This window comes from Mauremys mutica, chromosome 7 (assembly GCF_020497125.1).
Source record: "Mauremys mutica isolate MM-2020 ecotype Southern chromosome 7, ASM2049712v1, whole genome shotgun sequence".
NCBI lineage: Eukaryota > Metazoa > Chordata > Testudines > Geoemydidae > Mauremys > Mauremys mutica.
In genome coordinates this window covers 113,751,686-113,771,228 of record NC_059078.1, presented here as the reverse complement: position 1 = coordinate 113,771,228, position 19,543 = coordinate 113,751,686, and the positions used below count along the sequence as shown (strand labels likewise).

At 41.1% G+C, this 19,543-nt stretch overlaps 1 protein-coding gene across 2 annotated transcripts in view; it reads right to left on the bottom strand.

Annotated features, from left to right (window-relative positions):
* CACUL1 (CDK2 associated cullin domain 1) overlaps positions 1–19,543 on the bottom strand; it is a 73,013-nt gene that overhangs the window by 2,584 nt on the left and 50,886 nt on the right. Inside the window, exons 6-9 of one of the 2 annotated variants that reach the window (XM_045025904.1) lie at positions 12,625–12,714; positions 6,321–6,459; positions 608–651; positions 401–503 (exon numbers count right to left, since the gene is read on the bottom strand). In XM_045025904.1, the coding sequence (XP_044881839.1) occupies positions 439–503; positions 608–651; positions 6,321–6,459; positions 12,625–12,714 (338 nt within the window). In that variant the 3' untranslated portion in view covers positions 401–438. The remainder of the gene's footprint in view (positions 1–400; positions 504–607; positions 652–6,320; positions 6,460–12,624; positions 12,715–19,543) is intronic. The other variant, XM_045025905.1, reaches the window with a different exon arrangement.

Genomic DNA, 19,543 nt, shown 5'->3' with positions numbered 1-19,543 from the left:
TGTTGGGCAGCTGTAATTTGTGCCTTTGGGATAGGGTAGCCAGCAAAGAATTGTAGCAGAGCTCCACTTTCCTCCCTCCTTCCCTTCATATATCCCTTATGCAGGGCAGGGAATAAGGTGGGAAACTCAGGTATAGGGCCCAGATCTGATACACTTGTACAAATAGACAGAGTTGTCTGTTGGTCATTTTTTGGCCAAATTATGGCCCCTTTACATGGGCTTAATAGTGCAAAGGGCTATAACTGTGGGAGAATCTGGCCCCCCATCTTCATGGACACCTTGTTGTCTCAGAGGCAACACGGGAGGCCTTGTTAGAGTTGGTCCCATTAGCAGTGGTTACTGGAAGACAGCAACACACTGGAGTGCAGGTTCTGATCACTCCCAGACCTCAGAGACCTACCCTTTTCTCTGTATTCAAGCAGTCCACATGGAAAGGAATCATTCCTCCCCCTGCTGGAGAGTTACACCTTCATATACTTGGGAAATGATATCGTCTCCACCTGCTGGTTGAGAGACCCATAACTCAACTAGCACAGAAGATGAAAGACAGTTTTATTTTTTTATTTTTTTTAAACTAAACAATGAACAATAGCAGATTCTTACTTACTGTAAGTTAACTCTTCTCCAGCTCTCTTGCGTGACTGGTCACCTCTGGGAAAGAATGGGGAGAAAAGAATGGTCACTGAATCAGACAGAAAACCAGTGTGGAGACCAATGACAGCAAAGTCACCACATTTAATTTATAAAAGAAAAACTCAGAAATTGAGTAGAAATTAAACAGTATGCAAATATGCTAATAACAACAACAGTCGAAGTATATGATTAGGGGAAAAACCCACACCAGAATCAATACAAATAAATGCAATAAAAAGTGTGATCGGACAATCATATAGTTTAGTTACTCTATCCTTTTCTTTAAAATTGATTTTAAAAATAATTCTGATGATAAATAAAAAGCTCATCCTCTGGATTTAAATAAAACTATTTAATGTCTGATTTGAGACCAGATTATAGTTGAGTAATTTGTCTTAAAACAAATTCCTTATACCGGTTTTATAAAGCTATTTTAGAAGGTCTGAAAGATTTTTAGATTTAGCAGTTGCCAAAATCATCTTATTCTTCTGATCTACTGAGTCCAAATACAATTCCTCTAAATAGAGGATTTAAAAAACAACAACACTGTGTGAAATCCTGGCTCCACTGAAGTCAACAGCAACATTCTCATTCACTTCAAAAGGGTTAGGATTTCTTCACCCCTTTGACTTTATTAACCAGTATGTGCAGAAAACTCTACTGCTTTGTAGTTTTATTTGAAGTTAGATGGCAATAGCTGACCATTATGAGGCAGGAGAGATGTCTCAATGTTATTTATTTTCTTCATGCTAGCCAGAATCTGACACTTCTCTGCTAGCAGACAATCCAGATCAGGCATTCATGTGACACAACAGGAAGCAGTCAACCACTTTAATAAAATCCATCCTCTTTGAGGCTAAGCCTGCAGTGTGCACTTTGTTTAAGGTCATTAATGCAAGACTCACCATTGAGTGATTAGGTAACTCCCCCACCATCTTCAGTTGCACTAGTCATTTGATTATCACTGCTGAAAACTTTCTAGAGGGGTGCCTGTCATGTACTTAGTGATGCTGAAGACTCTTCAATGTAGTCTCCTTGTGGTTAATTTTGGTGTGAGATGTGGAGCAGTGAAGATATCAACAATCTGCTGCATTTACAGAAAGTCTCATTTGGGAAACAGGAATGTTGTTTTGACTTCATAATTTATATATCAGGCTGCTAAAATTGATGGCTTTTAAATCTATATTTAATAAATGAGGTAATCTGTAATTTTAAGTACTAAACAGCACCCTAGAAGCTTAGTCTAATTGCAGGAAATTATCTCCATCCCAGTGCACATTCTTTTGAAACTCAGCTGAATTTTAGCAACTCTAGAATTAATTTAGCAGCATAACTGTTTCATCGGCATGAATGTAAATTACATAAGCAAATCATATATACAATTAAATTAGAGAGGAACTAATATGGAACTTTGCAGCTCCAATTGCTAATTGAATATAAGCCTATAGTTTTCAATATAAAAGCCTAATACAAATTAATTTTTTTAATTTACTATATAATTCTGAGCATGTGGTTTCTCATAGTGCATTTGACCAAAGGCTGCTCAAAAGAGGTCTTGAGGATCATCCACCTTTTTTTTGTTCTAGGTTCTACCATCCCCCTTTCTGTATGACCTCTTGCCTCTATGCTCCTATGAGGTCACAGACAGAACTGTAAGAGAAAGGACAAGATAGCCTGTTTCCAGGCAGACACCAATACTGCTCTTCAAAGGAACCAGCCATCAATGCTTGGCTCTATTTAAGCACTGTAGAACACCAAAACTTGGCAGCAGAAGACCCTGGGTATTCCCATCCCAAATAACCACCATTACCAAAAGTAATATATTGAGACAACGTGAATTGGAAGTGGGCTACAGTGGTCAGTAACATTAGGAACAGGCAACTATTTATTTTTGTACAAAACAGAAATTGACAAACTATGTTTCAAAGAGCCCTGGTGGTTCAAAGCACTTGCTGTGGGGTCCATAGGAGACAGCTGGTAGGTTGTTCCCCACAAGGGCCCCATGACTCTTGAACATACTTCCCCTCACTAGTCTGTTAGCATATAGATTGGGCAACTTCCCAGCCATATATTGTAAAGCCTCTCTCAAGCATTTAGGAAGGAGATGATTATATGTAGATGGTAAAACTAGAGGCCTTTATTTTTATATCTTTGGACTGGTAATATACTGTTGAGTAATATTAGTATTTTGTCAATCACTTTTAACTAGAGTGAATTTAAATTACTGCTAGGGCACTCAGAGCCAGTGATGGGGCTCTTTTAAATGCTAAAAATGGAAAGAAGAAAATTACATTTTTTTTTGTAAATTAACACCAGTGCTTGCCAGCAAAGCACTATCTAAGCATATATAGTATACTCTAATACTGCTCTTTCAAGCATAACAGCTGTTTATTCCAAATGCCCAAATCAAACCGTACCTTCTTTTTTCCATATAGCATATTGATATTTACAGAATAAAATCAGTTACATTATATTAGAGTTCAAAGGCTAAACCCAAATTGTGGGTATTTCTTGTTCAAAGAATTGGCTTTTTCCCCCCACAGGTAGCAATTAATAGATAGCAAAGTACATTTTTTTTTATTTCACAGAAAACATTGGGATAGTTTTACCCAAGAACTATCCAACATCACATATGCAGATAGAAAATGAAGACAAAGATATTAAAGCCCAAGGGCCCCACAAGTCAGTAGGAAAAAACTAGGATTATTTACTAAATGCACCAACATCATCAGTCCTTTACAAACAGGTAAAGGTATTTTCTTGCACCCATGTAAATCCCAGTGTAGGATCAGGGCCATGGAGGTTACAGTCCATACCCCAGGCAAAGATTCCAGGAAAAGGAGCAGCATAGGAAAAAAAGCAGAACAATGAGAGAATGTGCTGGTAAGAGCAAAGAGGAGAAGAAAATAAGAGAGGAGGTAGGGTAGAACGGAAAAGAGACTTGAAAACATGGACAAGAAGTTAGAATTTTATATGGAAGCCGAGATGAAGCCAGTGAAGGGATAGGAAGAGGAGAGTGGCATGGTGAGAAAAGGTGAAATTTGCAGCAATTTTGGGGGTGGATTGGAAAGGAGCAAAGTGACAATCTGGGGGATCAAAGAGAAAGAGTGCTGCAGTCAAGACTGAATATACACTCTAGAATTTATCAAACTGTTCTGACCAAATAAATATAGAGTTTTCTGGGAACATAGATTTACATGAATAACCAATAGGATAAGAACAAAGGTTGGGTTATCTACATAATTTTTATGCAGGTTTTTAAATAAAGCTCTGTGTTGCAGTGGTGATGTCAGAAATTATGCTTAAATAGCTATATACCAGGACACTCGCTTTCACAGTTTTTCCTTCCACTCAAAGTGTTAGCAATATAGTTTGATGAGGAAGAGTTAAACCCTTTACGATAAAACTATGAATCATTAATTATTGACCTATGGCATCATGGAAAAAGATCTTTCAAATCAAATTTATTAGCACTTGGAATATTGCTAGTGTTTAAAAAGCTCAGCCCAAAGCTTGCTTACGAATGGTCTCTGAGGAAATATAGTTTAACTTCTCAATTAAAAATAGACATATTTCATAATCAGATTTCAAGGTTTAAGTGATTAGATGTAATTGTATCATTTCAAATACTTTTACTGGCAAAAATGAAGCTTTAGAAATCTCAAGTCATCTTGCAGATAAATGCCCTTAAAGTCTTTTCTAATCTTGATTTTTTTTTTAAACCACACATTCTTAATTAAGGATTTTAATGCAGCGTGAACTTTTTCTACTTTTCTTAGCTGAATCAATAAGCACAACAATTCACTCTGGATGCTCATTTTGTGTGGACAATACTGTGGTCAATATCAATCTCCCCTCTACTTCGCCACTCCCCAAGAACAACCCCATAACTGAGAACAAACCATAATTCAAGAGACCAATAGGGGGATTTTTTTCATGATGTCAATTTTTCTCAAACACAACTTAAATAAATTCTGCTCTATCTATGGTCTTTGAAATGGAGTGTGTCAAAACTTAAAAGGCTTGACTAAATTTCCAAGTATAAACACCCTCTCATTTTCTTAGGCTATTCAATATACACAAGCAGTATTTAATGAACCATGGTAGAAAACATAGACTATCAGGGCTGGAAGGGACCTCAGGAGGTCATCTAGTCCAACCCCCTGCTCAAGGCAGGACCAGTCCCCATCTAAATCCCCAAATGGCCCCCTCAAGGGTTGAACTCACAACCCTGGGTTTAGCAGGCCAATGCTCAAACCACTGAGCTATCATGTGAGTCTTCAAATTACCACTTAAATACCAAGGCAGTGGGCACATAAGAAATACTTAAAATATTACCCGATCCCACTCCCATGAATCTTAACACCAGGATGCTGCCCATCAATAGAAGCCAATATTAAATACAGAGTGCTGGCTTTGTGTCAAAAGACAGGCAGATGATTATTCTTTAGCATTGATGCTTTGAACAGTAGAATATTTACTAGTAACATTTCTACTTTAGTAACTGGAACGCACACTTCAGGGATATTTAAAAGTAGCTCGGATGTGTTCAGCTAGAGATCACAAAGTGATCTGAAGGTCAACAGCAACGTGTGAAGATTGACCTGACCTTTTGTTTTATGTGTATTCTTTATGATTGGAGAGAACAAAGTTCTCTGTCTCCTTGCATACTGTCCTGACAGCCAACATACAAGACATGATGTTATTCTAGCTAGGAGATAAAAGAATGAGCTTCTCAGAAATAGTGATCATCAACTGAAATATTATATTGACCTAGGTGATAACTGAAGGCCTTAAGAAAGACTATCGTCTATAAATTCCCATTTCTGTGAGTATATTGTATACCTACTATTGTTATAAGCAGTCGCTAGGATTAGAATAATTGACATTTAGAGAAAAATAAAATTCTCTTTTACTCAGTTTGTTTACTTTGTGCATTTGATAGTACTTTGTGTATAATCAGTTTCAATCCTTTGTTGAGGGTCACACTTTCACTTCCTGCTTTGTGCATTAGCTGCTTTACTCTGCAGTGATGCTCCTGTGAACGGATCTGGGCTTGCTAACTTCCTCAGCCTAACCTTAGTGTGTCTGGCTCCTGCAGAGGGAGCCAGGAGTACTGGGTCAGGAGAGGCAGTCATGTGCTGCAGCCTGCCAAGTTCACTGAAAGACAATAGGCTGGTAAGATGTGTGAGCATGGACTGGAGGGGGAGGAGAAGGTGTGCACAGTAGGCCCCAGCACATTTTTTAAAACTAACAAAAATTCAAACTGATGGTGTTCTTTTACTAGTTTAAGGAAAAACGATGTTCAAAGGACAATGAAGATTATCACCCACTAATAAATAAATCAAAATACCATGAGGGTATAAACAAATCAGAACCATCTCAGTTTTATCTGAAAGTATTTGAAAGATGCTGATCACATATTACTTCCAATTGCCTTCAATGGAATTTGTGGGTGCTCAGAACTTCTGAAAAACTAGGCCACATTGGTAGGTGCTTAACTATGGATTTAGGTGCCTAAATACCCAGATTTGAACATTCTGGTTCAAGTCTTTAGAATAATATTTAATATTCTATTGAATATAATACAATATTTAAATTTTTTACAGGTTTTTTTTAAAGTATATGCATTTTAGTAGTTTCAGGACTGTATAGTGCAACTGCCATTGAAGGCTAATAATTATTACCTGGTAAATCCATTCTGCATAAGCTCTCTTTGAAGTTTCTGGTCTTGAGCAGCATATTCCTGAAGCTCAGATTCCACAGCAGGGGGGAGAATGTTTGGGATGAATTTAGAAAATAAAGCTGGTGCCATCTGAACCCACTCTGTGTGAAAAGGGAAAAATAATAATGATGAAACACGCAGAATAGGAAGAAAAATCTTAGGAGCAGTAATTTCTCCTTTAAAAATCAGCAATGATTATTTTGAAGGAGGACTGAAGGTTTTTTAAAAGAGTATATAAATTGTTTAATAGTTTGAATTAAAAGACTAGATAGTCTGAAAATCACACACATTTTTGGCCCAAGAGTCTGTGGTTCTCCATCAAGAGCCAATGGTGCCATAGACACCTAGAGCTGTAAATAGTACGAGACATACTTTATTGCCCTGTACCTTCTGTAACCAGAGCAAGAGGGTATAAAATGCTACTAAGTCAGAATGACAAGGTGGATGAGGTAATGTCTTTTATTGGACCAACTTCTGGTGGTGAAACAGACAAGCTTTTAAACAACTACACTGCATACTAAGTCTGAATGGTACATCCTTCAGCAGGCAACTCCACAGAAAGGGTCTCTTAACTAAAGCAACCATGCCTCCAGGCTGATCCATAGACTCTCAGAAGAGACAAAGCAAAAATAATGTAGCATACAGCACCTGCCTTAGAGACATGGAGAAACAGAGAAGTACCACAAAGAAACAGTGCAAGTATCTATAGCTGAGTTTGCTTGGAGAAGAAGGGAATGTTTGCTAACAACTGTTGCAATCCTAGTGTAGAAAAGGCAAGTTGTACTTTTAGCATGTGTTCATTGGTTAAGGTAAACCCTAGGCTCCCTCATAGGGTTTACTTGACCACTGAACATGCCTTACCTAAAGTGTTAAAAATACACCATGTTCTTAGTGTAGACATGGCCTTACACATGAACTTCAGTGCACAAACCAATACCTTCATCACTGTAGTAGGGCTCACTAATAAAACTTATACACAAAACAATACCACTTTTCACATTGCACAGTAAGTTAAAGGTTCTGTACCATTTAATGAATACACACACAATGAGACTATTAGCATCGGACAAGTTAGCCCAAGCTAATTTCTCAACATGAAATACTGCTGACAAGCTCTTTTGTGCCATTGCCATTGACACTGAACATGTGCCATAAAAAGTGTTTAAACCTATCACAATAAATCCTCTAATGGTGAGGAGCATCAGAGATCAGTATCTTACAAATTCCTAACCACTGAAGGAAAGTTATGGACAGCAGCCAAATGCACTCTGTAAATGGCTACATATTTTCTTAGAACAACGGATTAAACCCACATTTACCTCCACATCTTCAAGAGCTTCGAGCGTGAGTTACCTCAACCTCATGCCTTGGCTGGTCACTGCATCTGACCTGTTTTTCTCCATCCTCTCTTCCCTGCCCCCACCCCTACCATTTTCATGTTGTTCTTTTTTCACCCCTTCATCTCTTTTGTCTGTGCATGTTGCTCATTCATAGTCTTACCTCTTTCCTTCAGTTCTCCTTTCTCCTCTCTTTCCCAGCCCCTATTCTCTTTCCTTCTTCTGTCTCCTTCCTTCCACTATGTGGCTTCCGTTCTCTACCCTTTGCCCTCCCCACCCCCAACATTAATCAAAGCAAATTTTGCTGCTGGAGATCTGGAGAGGAATCTACTAGTGTCTCTGTGTTCCCCCAGAAAAGGCATGCTAGAGTAGGTAGAAAAGAGAGCACGAAAAGAAGCAGATTGAGCTGCTTAAGGGGAGCTGCTGGAGAGTGTTCCCTCTAATTTTTCCCACATATGTGCGGAATGAATTTTGTTATCATCTCATACTAGTGCACATATGTGACACATCACCTTCATATTGGTGCACATAACAAAATTCACGTGGTGGGGATGGGGCTGAGGATTTTGGAGTGTGGGAGGAGGTTTAGTGCTGGGCCAGAGGGTTGGGGTGCAGAGGTGAGAGGGCTCCGGCTGGGAGTATGGGTTTGGGGTAGGGCTGGGATGAGGGGCTCAGGCCTGGGGTGGAGCCAGAGATGAGGGGTTTGGGGTGCAGGAGGGTTCTCCGGAGCTACAGTGGAGAGAGAAAGGACTCCCTGGGCTGGCAGGGGGTGGGGGGGGGGGGTAGAGGCACCTCTCCCCACCGCCGCAACTCTAGGGCTGGGGCCATGGGATAGGCACCTCTCTCCCAGCAGGTCCAGGCTGCCCTTCCCCCGGCCACGGCAGGTCTGGGGCGGGGCTGAATTGGGGCTGGGAGAGGAGCGCCCCAGCCTCAGCAGATCCAGGGCTGAGTTGGGGCTGGGGGAGGGGCGCCCCGGCAGGTCCGGGCTGCCCTTCCCCTAGCTGCGGCAGGTCTGGACCAGGGCTGGGTCCGGGCTGGGCGGTTCCCTGAGCACCTTCACAGAGCTAAATAGGCTACTGCGCAGCTTACAGGGAACTCAGCTGCAGGACATATTTTGCTCCCTGACTTCAGCCCAGATCAGAGTACTTAAGTGCCTGGCAAGTTTCTCCAATCGCACTACGTTTCTTCTCCTCCCTTTGCCAGCCTGTCTTATTACTCTGTCAATCGCCTAGTCTCATAGAACATTTGGAGACAGTGCGTAGAGAAGAGATCGTTCTCGAAGCTCATATTCCCTTGGTTTGTTTTTCCAGACTGAGTGGCATCAGCAATCATATACAACTGGAACAGCTTCCCACCTTTGAGGCGGTCTCACAGCCTCCCAGGGGCCTGCTCCTCTGAACACGTTAGAATCTAAGTCATCAAGGACCGACTCTGCTAAGGAACATCTTTCAATACAAAGGAATTGTTCTTGGTACAGACTTAAAGCACTTCCAGTTTGGCTAGAACGGCATTCACATAGTATCCTTATCTTCATCTTTTCAACCAAAACAATTAGTTTTACTATATTAGTATTGACTAAAGCCATGACAAGGTGAATGTTTGACAGATGGAATTTAAGAATTTGATGTGTTATATGCCACAAACTCAATATTCTTTCCTTAATTGCTAACCAAAGACGTTCTGTTCTCTTCCACAGCATAAGCATTGTTCACAGATTTCACAGTGCCCACTCTAAATGTTACAAATGTATCTGAATGCTTACTTCTGAAGTGTCCAGCAGGATTACTCAGACAACTATGTACTTCTAGTCAAAGTCAACAAGTATGCAGCTTACCGGGTGTATTTAGAATAAAAGATATTCAAAGTTATAGTTAAAGCCTACACTTCTGGAGTCATGCAATTACAGGAGAATCTCAGCTTTCATTTTTCTATCCCTCGGGATTGTGAAGACGGGATTGAAAAGTTAAGATGGTTAAGCCCAAAAGCTCAGACACCAAAGGCAAATAAAAAGAACTCCACATTTATCAGTTTTTAAAATCTCATTTTTGTGGACGTGACTGATGAAGTGGGGATTTTCCCTTGTTATGTTGTATGTGAGTCTTACTGTTGAGCCTATGTGAGTTTTACTATCTGGATGAATACTTTGTCTGCCTCAGTTTCCCTGTGTGCTGCACCAATACCTTGGTGGTGGTGGGAATAAGGGTGTGACCTCTGAGGCAGGTGAGGCTGCTCCAGCTGCCTGCACATATGCTATGACCAGTGCTCTTTGTAACCTGAAACCCAGGAGGGGGATGCAACCAGGTGACAACCAGGTGACTCTTTGCTCGGGAAGCGAGACAAAGATAAGGAGGAGGTGCAATGGGGGTGTCTGAGGTCGGGTCGCTGGAAGCTGGCAGTCTGCTTGGGGGGACTGGAAGAGGCGGAGTCCAGGGCTTCTGGCCCAGGACTCCCCAAGATGGAACTGGCCAAAAGTCACTGATTTCCGTGCTAACAAGTTCTGTTCTATGCTGTGTTCCTGTCGACTAATAAACCTTCCATTTTACGCTGGCTGAGAGTCACGTCTGACTACAGAGTTGGGGTGCAGGGCCCTCTGGCTTCCCCAGGAGCCCTGCCCAGGCAGACTCGCTGTGGGAAGTACATGGTGTGGAAGGGGATGCTGAATGCTCTGAGGGCAGATCCAGGAAGGTCGAAGATGTGTAAAGCTTCTTGCCCTGGCAACAGTATGGTCAGAGAGAGGAGGCATACTCCCCAAGAGTCCTGACTGGCTTCATATGGAGTAGCTCCAGAGCACCACTCGGTGACACCGTGACAACAACTTATGATTTTTAAATGTCTGGTAATACAAAATCCAGTCGCTTCATGTTAGGACGGTGCAGAGCGAAGGTGGTTTGTACAATCCCGTCTAGTTGTCATTTTTTGGGTCAAATGGAAGGCTTGAGCAATCTGTCACGTGAGGACTGAGGGAGGGGTTTGCAAGAGTACTGCCACAGGAGTTGGAGCAGCTGGTAAGTGACAGCAGGTATCACGAGCAGACTAGTTTTTAAGGGAAAGCTAAAATTCAGAAGAAATCAATGGCTTAGGTCTTCCTATTCAACACTAGCCAGTGGATTTGTCATGACCTGGTAACAATCTTATTTAAATATCCTTTAGAACACAATAAGGATACTGAAAATCTGAGAGGGGAATGACAGTACTGAACCAACCTAAACTTTGTCTGTGAAGGAAAAGGCAAGGCAAGTTCCATTCAATGTTGACAGGCTTTGTAAGGTTTTCAATACTCTTGTCTTTTGGGATATAAAATAGGATAGTAATATCAAAATCTTCCAGATCAGCTCAACTTAGAATGAAATCATGCCTTTGTGCTCTTTTCAAATACATTTTCCTTCTCCAGCACTGAAAAGTAAAAAAGAGGGTAAAGATGAAAGTCATCACTAGTTTCCTTCCCCTACCTCCTATCACTTATACTTTTTAATGTTTGATAAAAATAAGACATGCCTGCAAAGAGTGATTAATCTGTGAATTCTGTAGACAGTCTGACCACCACATTACTGGCCCTCATACACGCCAGACTCTGAAATTTTCATAAAGCTTCCTCTGTCATTTCTGGTTCTTTGAGTGGCAATGCCATAGAAAAGAAGATGTGATGGCACCTGGATACGATCCTCTTTGCAGTTACACAAGTACAAAACAAGAATAACTCCACTGAGCTAAAACTGGCATTGCAGGTAAGAGGAAAACCAGGCCCATTTTGGTATTTGTGTTTCTGAAGCAGAAAAACTAAAGAAGCATGACAAATATACATTCCAGGAACTTCATAGGGTGCCCAAAACATTCCCTCTCCTCCCCACCAGTTAGATGCTGCTGACGGTAGAGATTTACAGCAGAGACTATACCTGGTCACTAACTAAAGCATAATGAATACACGTTCATTACAATATTGTTAAAATTACAGATTTTATTATATGCCTAGTAAGTCTTATAACAACTGCAGAGCTCACCACATGGCAAACTACACATGCCAGTGAGTAATTTTAATTACCTGCTGCTGCACTGTTAAACTCCTTGGGAATACTGTCCCTTGACTAGGGCTCCTTTCAGTTTCCAAATGATACTTTACAATACGTCTCAGAGTACGTCTACACTGCCATAAAAAACCAATGGCACCGAGTCTCAGAGCCTGGGTAGCTGACTTAGACAGGTAGAGCCCGGGCTGCAGGGCTGAAAACTGCAGTGTAAACACTCAGGCTGGAGCCCAGGCTCTGAGACCCTCCCCACTCATGGGAACATCTACACTGCAATTTGATAGCCCCACAGCCAGAGCACTGAGACAGCTGACGCAGGCCATCTGCAACAGTGCCAAAGGTTTGTCATTGCAGTGTAGACATATCCTCACACACAACAATTTTCTGGGCTTGTTGAGATAACTGATGTTGGACTTGAAGCCCACAATATATAAATTTTACCCAAGGGCAAAATAAAACTTTACCATGAAATCAATGAATTATTTATTTCTTTGTTATAGCAAAATTACTTCTCTAATCACCACAGCATCACAGATGGAAAGGCCATTTAGATGGGAAGGCCATATCATTCCCACTGTTTTATCTATCTTGTTTTTGAATATCTGCCATGATTGTCTTATCGAGCAGCAGCATCCCCTTATAGTACTAAAAAGAAGCACAGTGCTCATGCTTGTTTCCCCCACCTTATTTAAGTGAAGGTGGGAGCCCAATGCAAGAATCAATCCTCCTGCAGGTCACAACACAGATCTACTGCATTCATAACCAAGGCTTTGCTGTGACGTTACACAACACAGCTAAACACTGACTGACAGATTAGAATATTATGCGAGGTTCTTGATCTTGTTTGTGGAATGATTTGGCACTATAGTATAATGGGAGATTCCAAAAGGAAGCAATGAATATTTACCTGGTCTAAGTGTATACAGGCCTTTCACAATATTTGCCATGGTCGAAGGGGTTATTTGAAACGGTGTTGACTGAGCTTCTAAAAGTAAAGCTGAAACAAAAAGAGAAGCCTGATTAGCCATTTCCTTGGTTAAATACTTTAAGTTCTCTGCATATATTTTTGGCAGTTAAAGAAAGTAAGTTATTTTTTCCTGCTCTGCCTGTCACCCGATGTTCGTAATGGGGGAACCAAGTGACAGACACTGCATTCTTACAGGTATAAATATAACCTTTTAGTTAAAGTGCAATATACAATATAAAGTTTTATGTGGCAAAAATGTGAAATAATATTTCTCCTGTTACAGCTAAGCATATAGGGCTTGTATGGAAAAACAGGCAAGTAACTGTGTTTCAATGATTCTGAGACAGAACTGAAGTAAATGCAACTTATTTTTAGCAGTAACATTCACAGTGCTATGGTAAGCATAAGAATTTCCACTAATAACTGTTTTAAGGCATTTACCATCCTGGCAACAATATCTGCTTTGGATTTGAAGTCCGAACATGAACATTCATCCTGAAACAAAAAGTTTCTTTTAAAAATCAGCTATAAGCAAGAGTGCCTTCTTTTTTTTAAATAGGAGCGAATATTTATCTTTCATTCTTCATGCACTTATTGGCTTAATACGTAACCAGGAGACACTATCAATAACTTTTTCTTCAGCTGTGCGTAATGATAGTTGATTTGGTACTGTTATTATTAAGCATATTATGCGGCATTAGTTTTTAACATGAGGTAGATTTGATTAATGTTGTACCTGTATAAACTACAATATGAATTACTTGTAATCCATTTTGTTAAAGAGCTACACCTGCCCCAAGCCCTTCTTGCCAATGTTTGTATGTTTCTAGAAGCCACCGGTCCTCATGTGTTACACACTCCTCTCTCTGCCTCATCCACAGAGCAATGTCCTGCCTCTTTAGTTCACACTTTAGAAACATATGTTTTTAGCTGTAGAGCGTCCCTGGTTCAATCCCCAATATTGGTCAAGATGGCAGTCACCGCACTTAAATAAATAAAAGTTATGATTGTATTTTTTTTAAGTTCTTCCCTCTTCTATTGTATAAAAGACCTGCACAAAACAGTGGAAACTGACAAGAGAAATCTTTCTTTAATCTTTCAATTACAGTAATCCAAAGTGCCATTTGTAGCTATTGTAGGTACACTTGTCTCAGACAGAAGTGTGATTTTAAAAAGAACAGTGTCCCTTTAAATCTGGAATTTTTGAAAGGACAGTGATTTGCATTCAATGAGATATTTGCAACCTTCCCCCAACAGATTTTCCCTGCAGCAGTCCCTAGGCTAGTCAGGAAAGCTGCATTACGATGTGTAGAGAGATCTAAATATGGTCTAGAAGAGATTAAGCTATAGCTATACCATACATCTAAAACACTAGTCTAGTCAACAGCTGTTTACGTGCAATTGTAAAATGGATCTATCTAAAATAAAACCAACATATGTACTGGATTTAGTTTTAAATGGCTTTTTCAAGTTCCTCCTTAAAATGTTTGAGAAGACTATTTGAAAATAATCATCACATCAAAGGTGAACAAACAAACAAACATTAAAATGAACGTAAACTCAACAAAAGCCAGAAAGTTCACAGCTAAGAGCAGCTGAATACATGGCATTTGACAGTATCTTCAAACCATTTGGACATAATTCACTGACTTCATTAAAAGGTAACCCAATAGCCAATCTTGCTTTGTAGTAGTGTTTGATCTTATATCCCATGTAGGCTGCAACAACCAGAGATATTTAAACATACTTGAGCAGGACTAACACTCATCACAGCCAATTTTACAAAATGGGGGAGGACAGACAGAATGTTACAGAGAAGAACAGTATTGCCAAATGTTAGGTTCCTATCAGCCACACAGAGAGAAGTTAGGAAAGTAAGCTCCCTAAACAGGTGCATAAAACATGCTTCAAGCTGCAAATTACTTAGATGCCTCTGACCACATAAAATAAAATCAGAGTCAGATACAGTCTTCTTGGGATGAAATCTGAAACAAATTTATAAACCAATCATACCTTTTTATATATTTGCTTTCACATTATGGAAAACAAAATCTTGCCTCCAAGTGCCCAGAGACACAAAACACATCTTTTTTCTTTTAAGGCACATCTGATCCAAGCAAAACGCTGTATGGGGGGGGGGGGGGGTCTGTAACAGATGTAGAGCCAACAATGTTGGCTATTACAGCTTTGTCTCTGCAGCCCATGGTACAGGAGGCATGTCAGGGGAAGGAGGGAGGAAGCATAGCTGGATCATGCTGCACTCCACCAGGTGCAAGTTAGAACCACCCCTCAAGCTGTTTTCTTCTGTGAAAGGGCTGGGGCAGAGAATAAGGGAGATATAATTGGTTGCAGGTTCTCAGCTTTTTTGCCCTTCGTCTTCTGGGCTACCCTGCATGGCTGTGTGAGGAGGAGAAAGGGGAGCCATCCATCAACAGGCATTCCTTCCCTTAGACACTGGCAGAGTCAAACCACTGTGTTCTCCCTGGGGCTCTCACAATTTGGTAAGTAAGCATGCAACTCATTCCTCAACCCCTACAATGCAGCAAGAAGCCCTCAGAGAAGCTAACAGAGGGACAGTAACTGCTCGAAGTGCTCCCAGCTCACATCTGAGCTAATCCTGGGGCGGCTGAGGAAACAATGGGAGGCAGCTAGAGAAGTGCTGCCCCCTACTGGCCCCCTGCAATGACAGAGCTGATTCAAACACTTTAAAAATCATGGGATACAGCTTATAGAACACACAAAATACACTTTTTTCCTCAGTGACACAGTTGCCCAAGGGCACAGTTTAGACACTTGAGGTGCACAAGCGGACACTGGACCACAGGTGGGACCCCACTGTCAGAGGAGATGACAGCTCATGAACCAACCTGCAAACTTACATGAGTAGTCCTTAACTTGCGCTGAAGTCAATGGAACTAGTCCTGAAAGTTAGGACTGTTTGCATGACTAACCCATAGCTTGGAGATGTTTAGACTTAAACACAATTGTAGTTTCTGACTACAGTATTTCAATACTAGTTTAGATTTTTTTCCCATAGCAACATTTTTTTTTCTTCAAATTGAGGTATAATCCTATTCCACAATACGTAGTATTTGAAGACCACAATACGTGGCAAGAAACGTGAACAGTAATCTCTGTGTGGGTTTACTGATTACTGCACCTGCCTTTTATAAACAAATTTCATTAGCAAGTTCACCTGGAGATCAATCCTCTCATTAACAGAAGTGAATTTGTGCTTTCCTCCCCAAACCTTATGACATCTTGACTCACCAATATTTTTTACCACTTGTTTTTGGTAAGCAGATTGCACCAGCCTTAAAGCTATAATAGCTCACCAAGAAAGCTTTTCTGGATGATTAGCTCAAACTGTACTGATTTTGAGACAGCACAGCTGCTGGGCCCAAGCCATCTAAATGAGAAATGAAAATAGTTCCTTTCCTACAACACAGATTAATTTCCTCATTGAGGTGGGAGTGAAAAGGAAAGTAGGAGCAGTACCAACCCTATCTTAAAGATAAAGCAAGCATGAGGGTAGAGCTCTGTGCAGATACAAAAATGTGGATCCGCATCCAATCCACATCAGCAAGAATCAGCAGCACACTGACAGTGCCACTCAGAGGAGCATCTGTGTGCACGCCTGTGTACATGCCTGTGTGCTGTAGGATCTCAAAAGCAGGGAAGCAGCTGTCTGCAGCTCAAAGCCTATGAGGCTGCCTGCCCGCCTTCGAGATCCTATATTCCCTTCCCCACCCCACGCCCCCATACAGAGAAGGGGAAGATAATAGATCAAGAAGCCACTGTCTGCAGCTCACAGCCTATGAGGATCTGGAAGGCAAGAAAGCAGCCTCATAGGTTATGAGCTGTAGACAACTGCTTCTTGATCTATCACCTCTCCTTTCCCTGTACAGCGGTGTGTGGGGGGGGGGGAGGAGGGGAATCTGGAAGACAGGGAAGCAGCCTATATTCTCTCCCCCACCCCCGTATACAGAGAAAGGGGAGGTGATAGATCAAGAGAGGCAGCAAAATCCCCCATGCTCCTATTGCCATGGTTTAAGCAGCCAAGCTATTTAGGAATCCTCTCCCGACTTCATTTATCAAGGCAGTTGTAGAGGGAGGCAGCTGCTTCTACAAAGTGAGTATGTACGGGGGGCGGAGGAAGATAGGCTCTGGACAATGGAGAAGCAGCACAGACTATGAGCTGCAGACAGCCGCTTTCCCGCCTTTGAAATCCTGTATTTATAGCCCTGAGCAGATACAAAATTTGTATCCGCGTCCAATCCACAAAAATGGTCCGTGGATATCCCCATCTGCATCTATGGATGCGGATATCCACAAATATAAAGCGGATATCCATGGATTTGCAGGGCTTTACAAGGGGGCACCCATGAGACTGTTGTGCATTCCCCATCCCTCTTGGCAGCCAGGAAACCAAAAACGTAGATATTCTTTTCAGGCCCTTTTTCTAGTTTGCTTTGCCAGTGCAGCTGCAGGTAGCTTTCCTGTAGCTGACCCCTTGAGAGGGAAGAGTCAAACCGGAGAAATAAAGAGAGGTCCTCATTGGAAGGTAGCAAAATCCTTCAATCTTATTAATCTTGAGTTCTGCCTGCCTGTTCCAAAAGGTGAGGTGTGGGAAGACACCAGCTTCTCTGCCATAGCAGCCCATTCAGGCATTGATCTTGGCATTAAGTACTGTCCAGTTTTCTCGGAGTATTTTGCATAGTCCCTCTTCCCATATATAAAAGCTGGGCATGGGACACATCAGTGTAAAACAGTGAGTCACACTACTGCCTTCTTTCTTAGTAAACAAAGAACAAATCAGTACATTTTGTTCCACTGACATTAATGAGCTGCCTGCCAGTATAGAGTTACACATCTGTTAGTAATACACTTGAGTGCAAATCAAGTGACACACCCTCTCCTGCCTGTATGACTGAGGTATGAAAAGGTGGGGAAAAAAAAACCTCTTGCAGATAAAATCCCTTTCCCTGCAACATGTACCAGCCACCAACTGCCTTAGTTTTTTCTGTGTTTTCATATGGCATTTATGCTTTTTAATTCCATATCAGAAGCAAGAAAGGATAATCTGAGTGGATTTCTTTTGCAAAGAGCCATCGCTGAACTTATTCAGCTTCCGGGTCAATTTTTCTGCTTCCTCCTTGAAATTTTTACAGTTGAAGCACTTTCCCCCTATCTTTGTCAAAGGAGACCTTTTAAAATAAACCCTTTTCTCATATGCGATTATGAAAGAAACGCTGCCCTTTTAAAATGTGAAACAGTGAACAGCTTTAGACCATTGCTGAGTCTGGGGGGAAAGAGACTGTCCTATGTAAAAAACAACTCTGACTAAAATATATCATAGGACCAATTAAATGTTTCACAAGAAAGAATTCTGAGGATGGGGAGGTGGTTCCAGTGTCAGGGCAAAAAACAAAACAAAACCACAGACCCCTGACAGAGCAAAATGTCAGACTCTCAGACTTCAGAATGTAAATCACACAAATCAATGCCATAGTTATTTTTGTGACAAACACTGACAGAAATATTGGCTTCGGCTTTTGATCAATATCAAGATTTATCTTTTCAGGTAAATATTTACTTTCAATGCACTTAAGTAAATTAAATCTAGAACCTGAGTACTACATAAACCAAATGCCTGCTTGCTATTATAGTGAGCCAACCAGTAGATAACAAATCTGTCAAATAAATGAGTAGCTTTCAATTAGCTAATTGTATGACTGTCTAGGTATATGACATGACTTGGGAAAGCAGAGACTAAAAAAGTGTGTGGCTAGGAAAAAAAATCAGTGTTGAACTATATCGTAAACCATTAGTATAATTTTGTGCCTGTATTTTCATGCATAGACTCTGGTTCTTTATGGGACTCTGTTTCTGGGGTCCATCTTTATTCAGATCTTGCACTTCTGGTTTGAAATCTGACTAAAGGGTTTTATATCAGTAAAAGAGTTATTGCAGCCAGCGTTCCTCTTTCCTTATAGTACTTCCTCAGCATGAGTGATACACTATCACACACCTTTACAGACGCTCCCTGGCTTAAGCAAACCTGACTTACACAAACCCACACTTACGGAAAAAGTTCCGTAAGTCGGAGAGTGTCTGTACTAACAGGCAGCTGGAGGTTTCCCTTTCTCATGCATTCATATAAGAGGACAGGTGAGTGAAGGGAAAGCATGAAGATTCAGCCTCCGTCCCATCCCCCCAAACCACCGCAGCCATGGAAAAGGGAAGTGGCAACTGGGAAGCTACGTGGAAGAAATTAATTTATTTCCTCTGGTGGAGCTGATCTCCTCCTCTAGTTACAGCTAAATGATTCCTGCCCAAGACAGGAGTGCTATATCTTTGGATCAAAATGATGCTTTTGAAAGGCAATCTTTTCATCTTTGGAAATCACCAGACTGCACCAAACAGCAGGCATCATCATATGTTTTACAAGGGTAGGTTCCCCCCAACTCCAATTAACTTTCTGAAATTTCCTCAGCTCAAATACTGACATGGAGGGAAGGGGAGAATGTGTACATGAAAACAGGAATGGTGAAAGTCAGCTTTGCAGTGTATGATGCCCACACTTACGGAGTTCTCTTGGTGGTGCCCCAAGGATAGAATCTAACACACCCCAGCCAAACAAGTTGGTGAGCACCACTGCTCTAGACTGAGAATAATCAGAATTATTTTTCCTTAGATACTTTTCCAAATCCAGTTTGTTTCCTATTAGCTTGTTCTTTAGTAGACCAATTGAAATTAGTACAGCTATTTCTCTCAGTATCTAGATGCTGCATGGACCACATTATCTTCTTGGCAAGACTCACCTGACTTTCTTTAGTTTCTAGAGTGAGAACAGGGG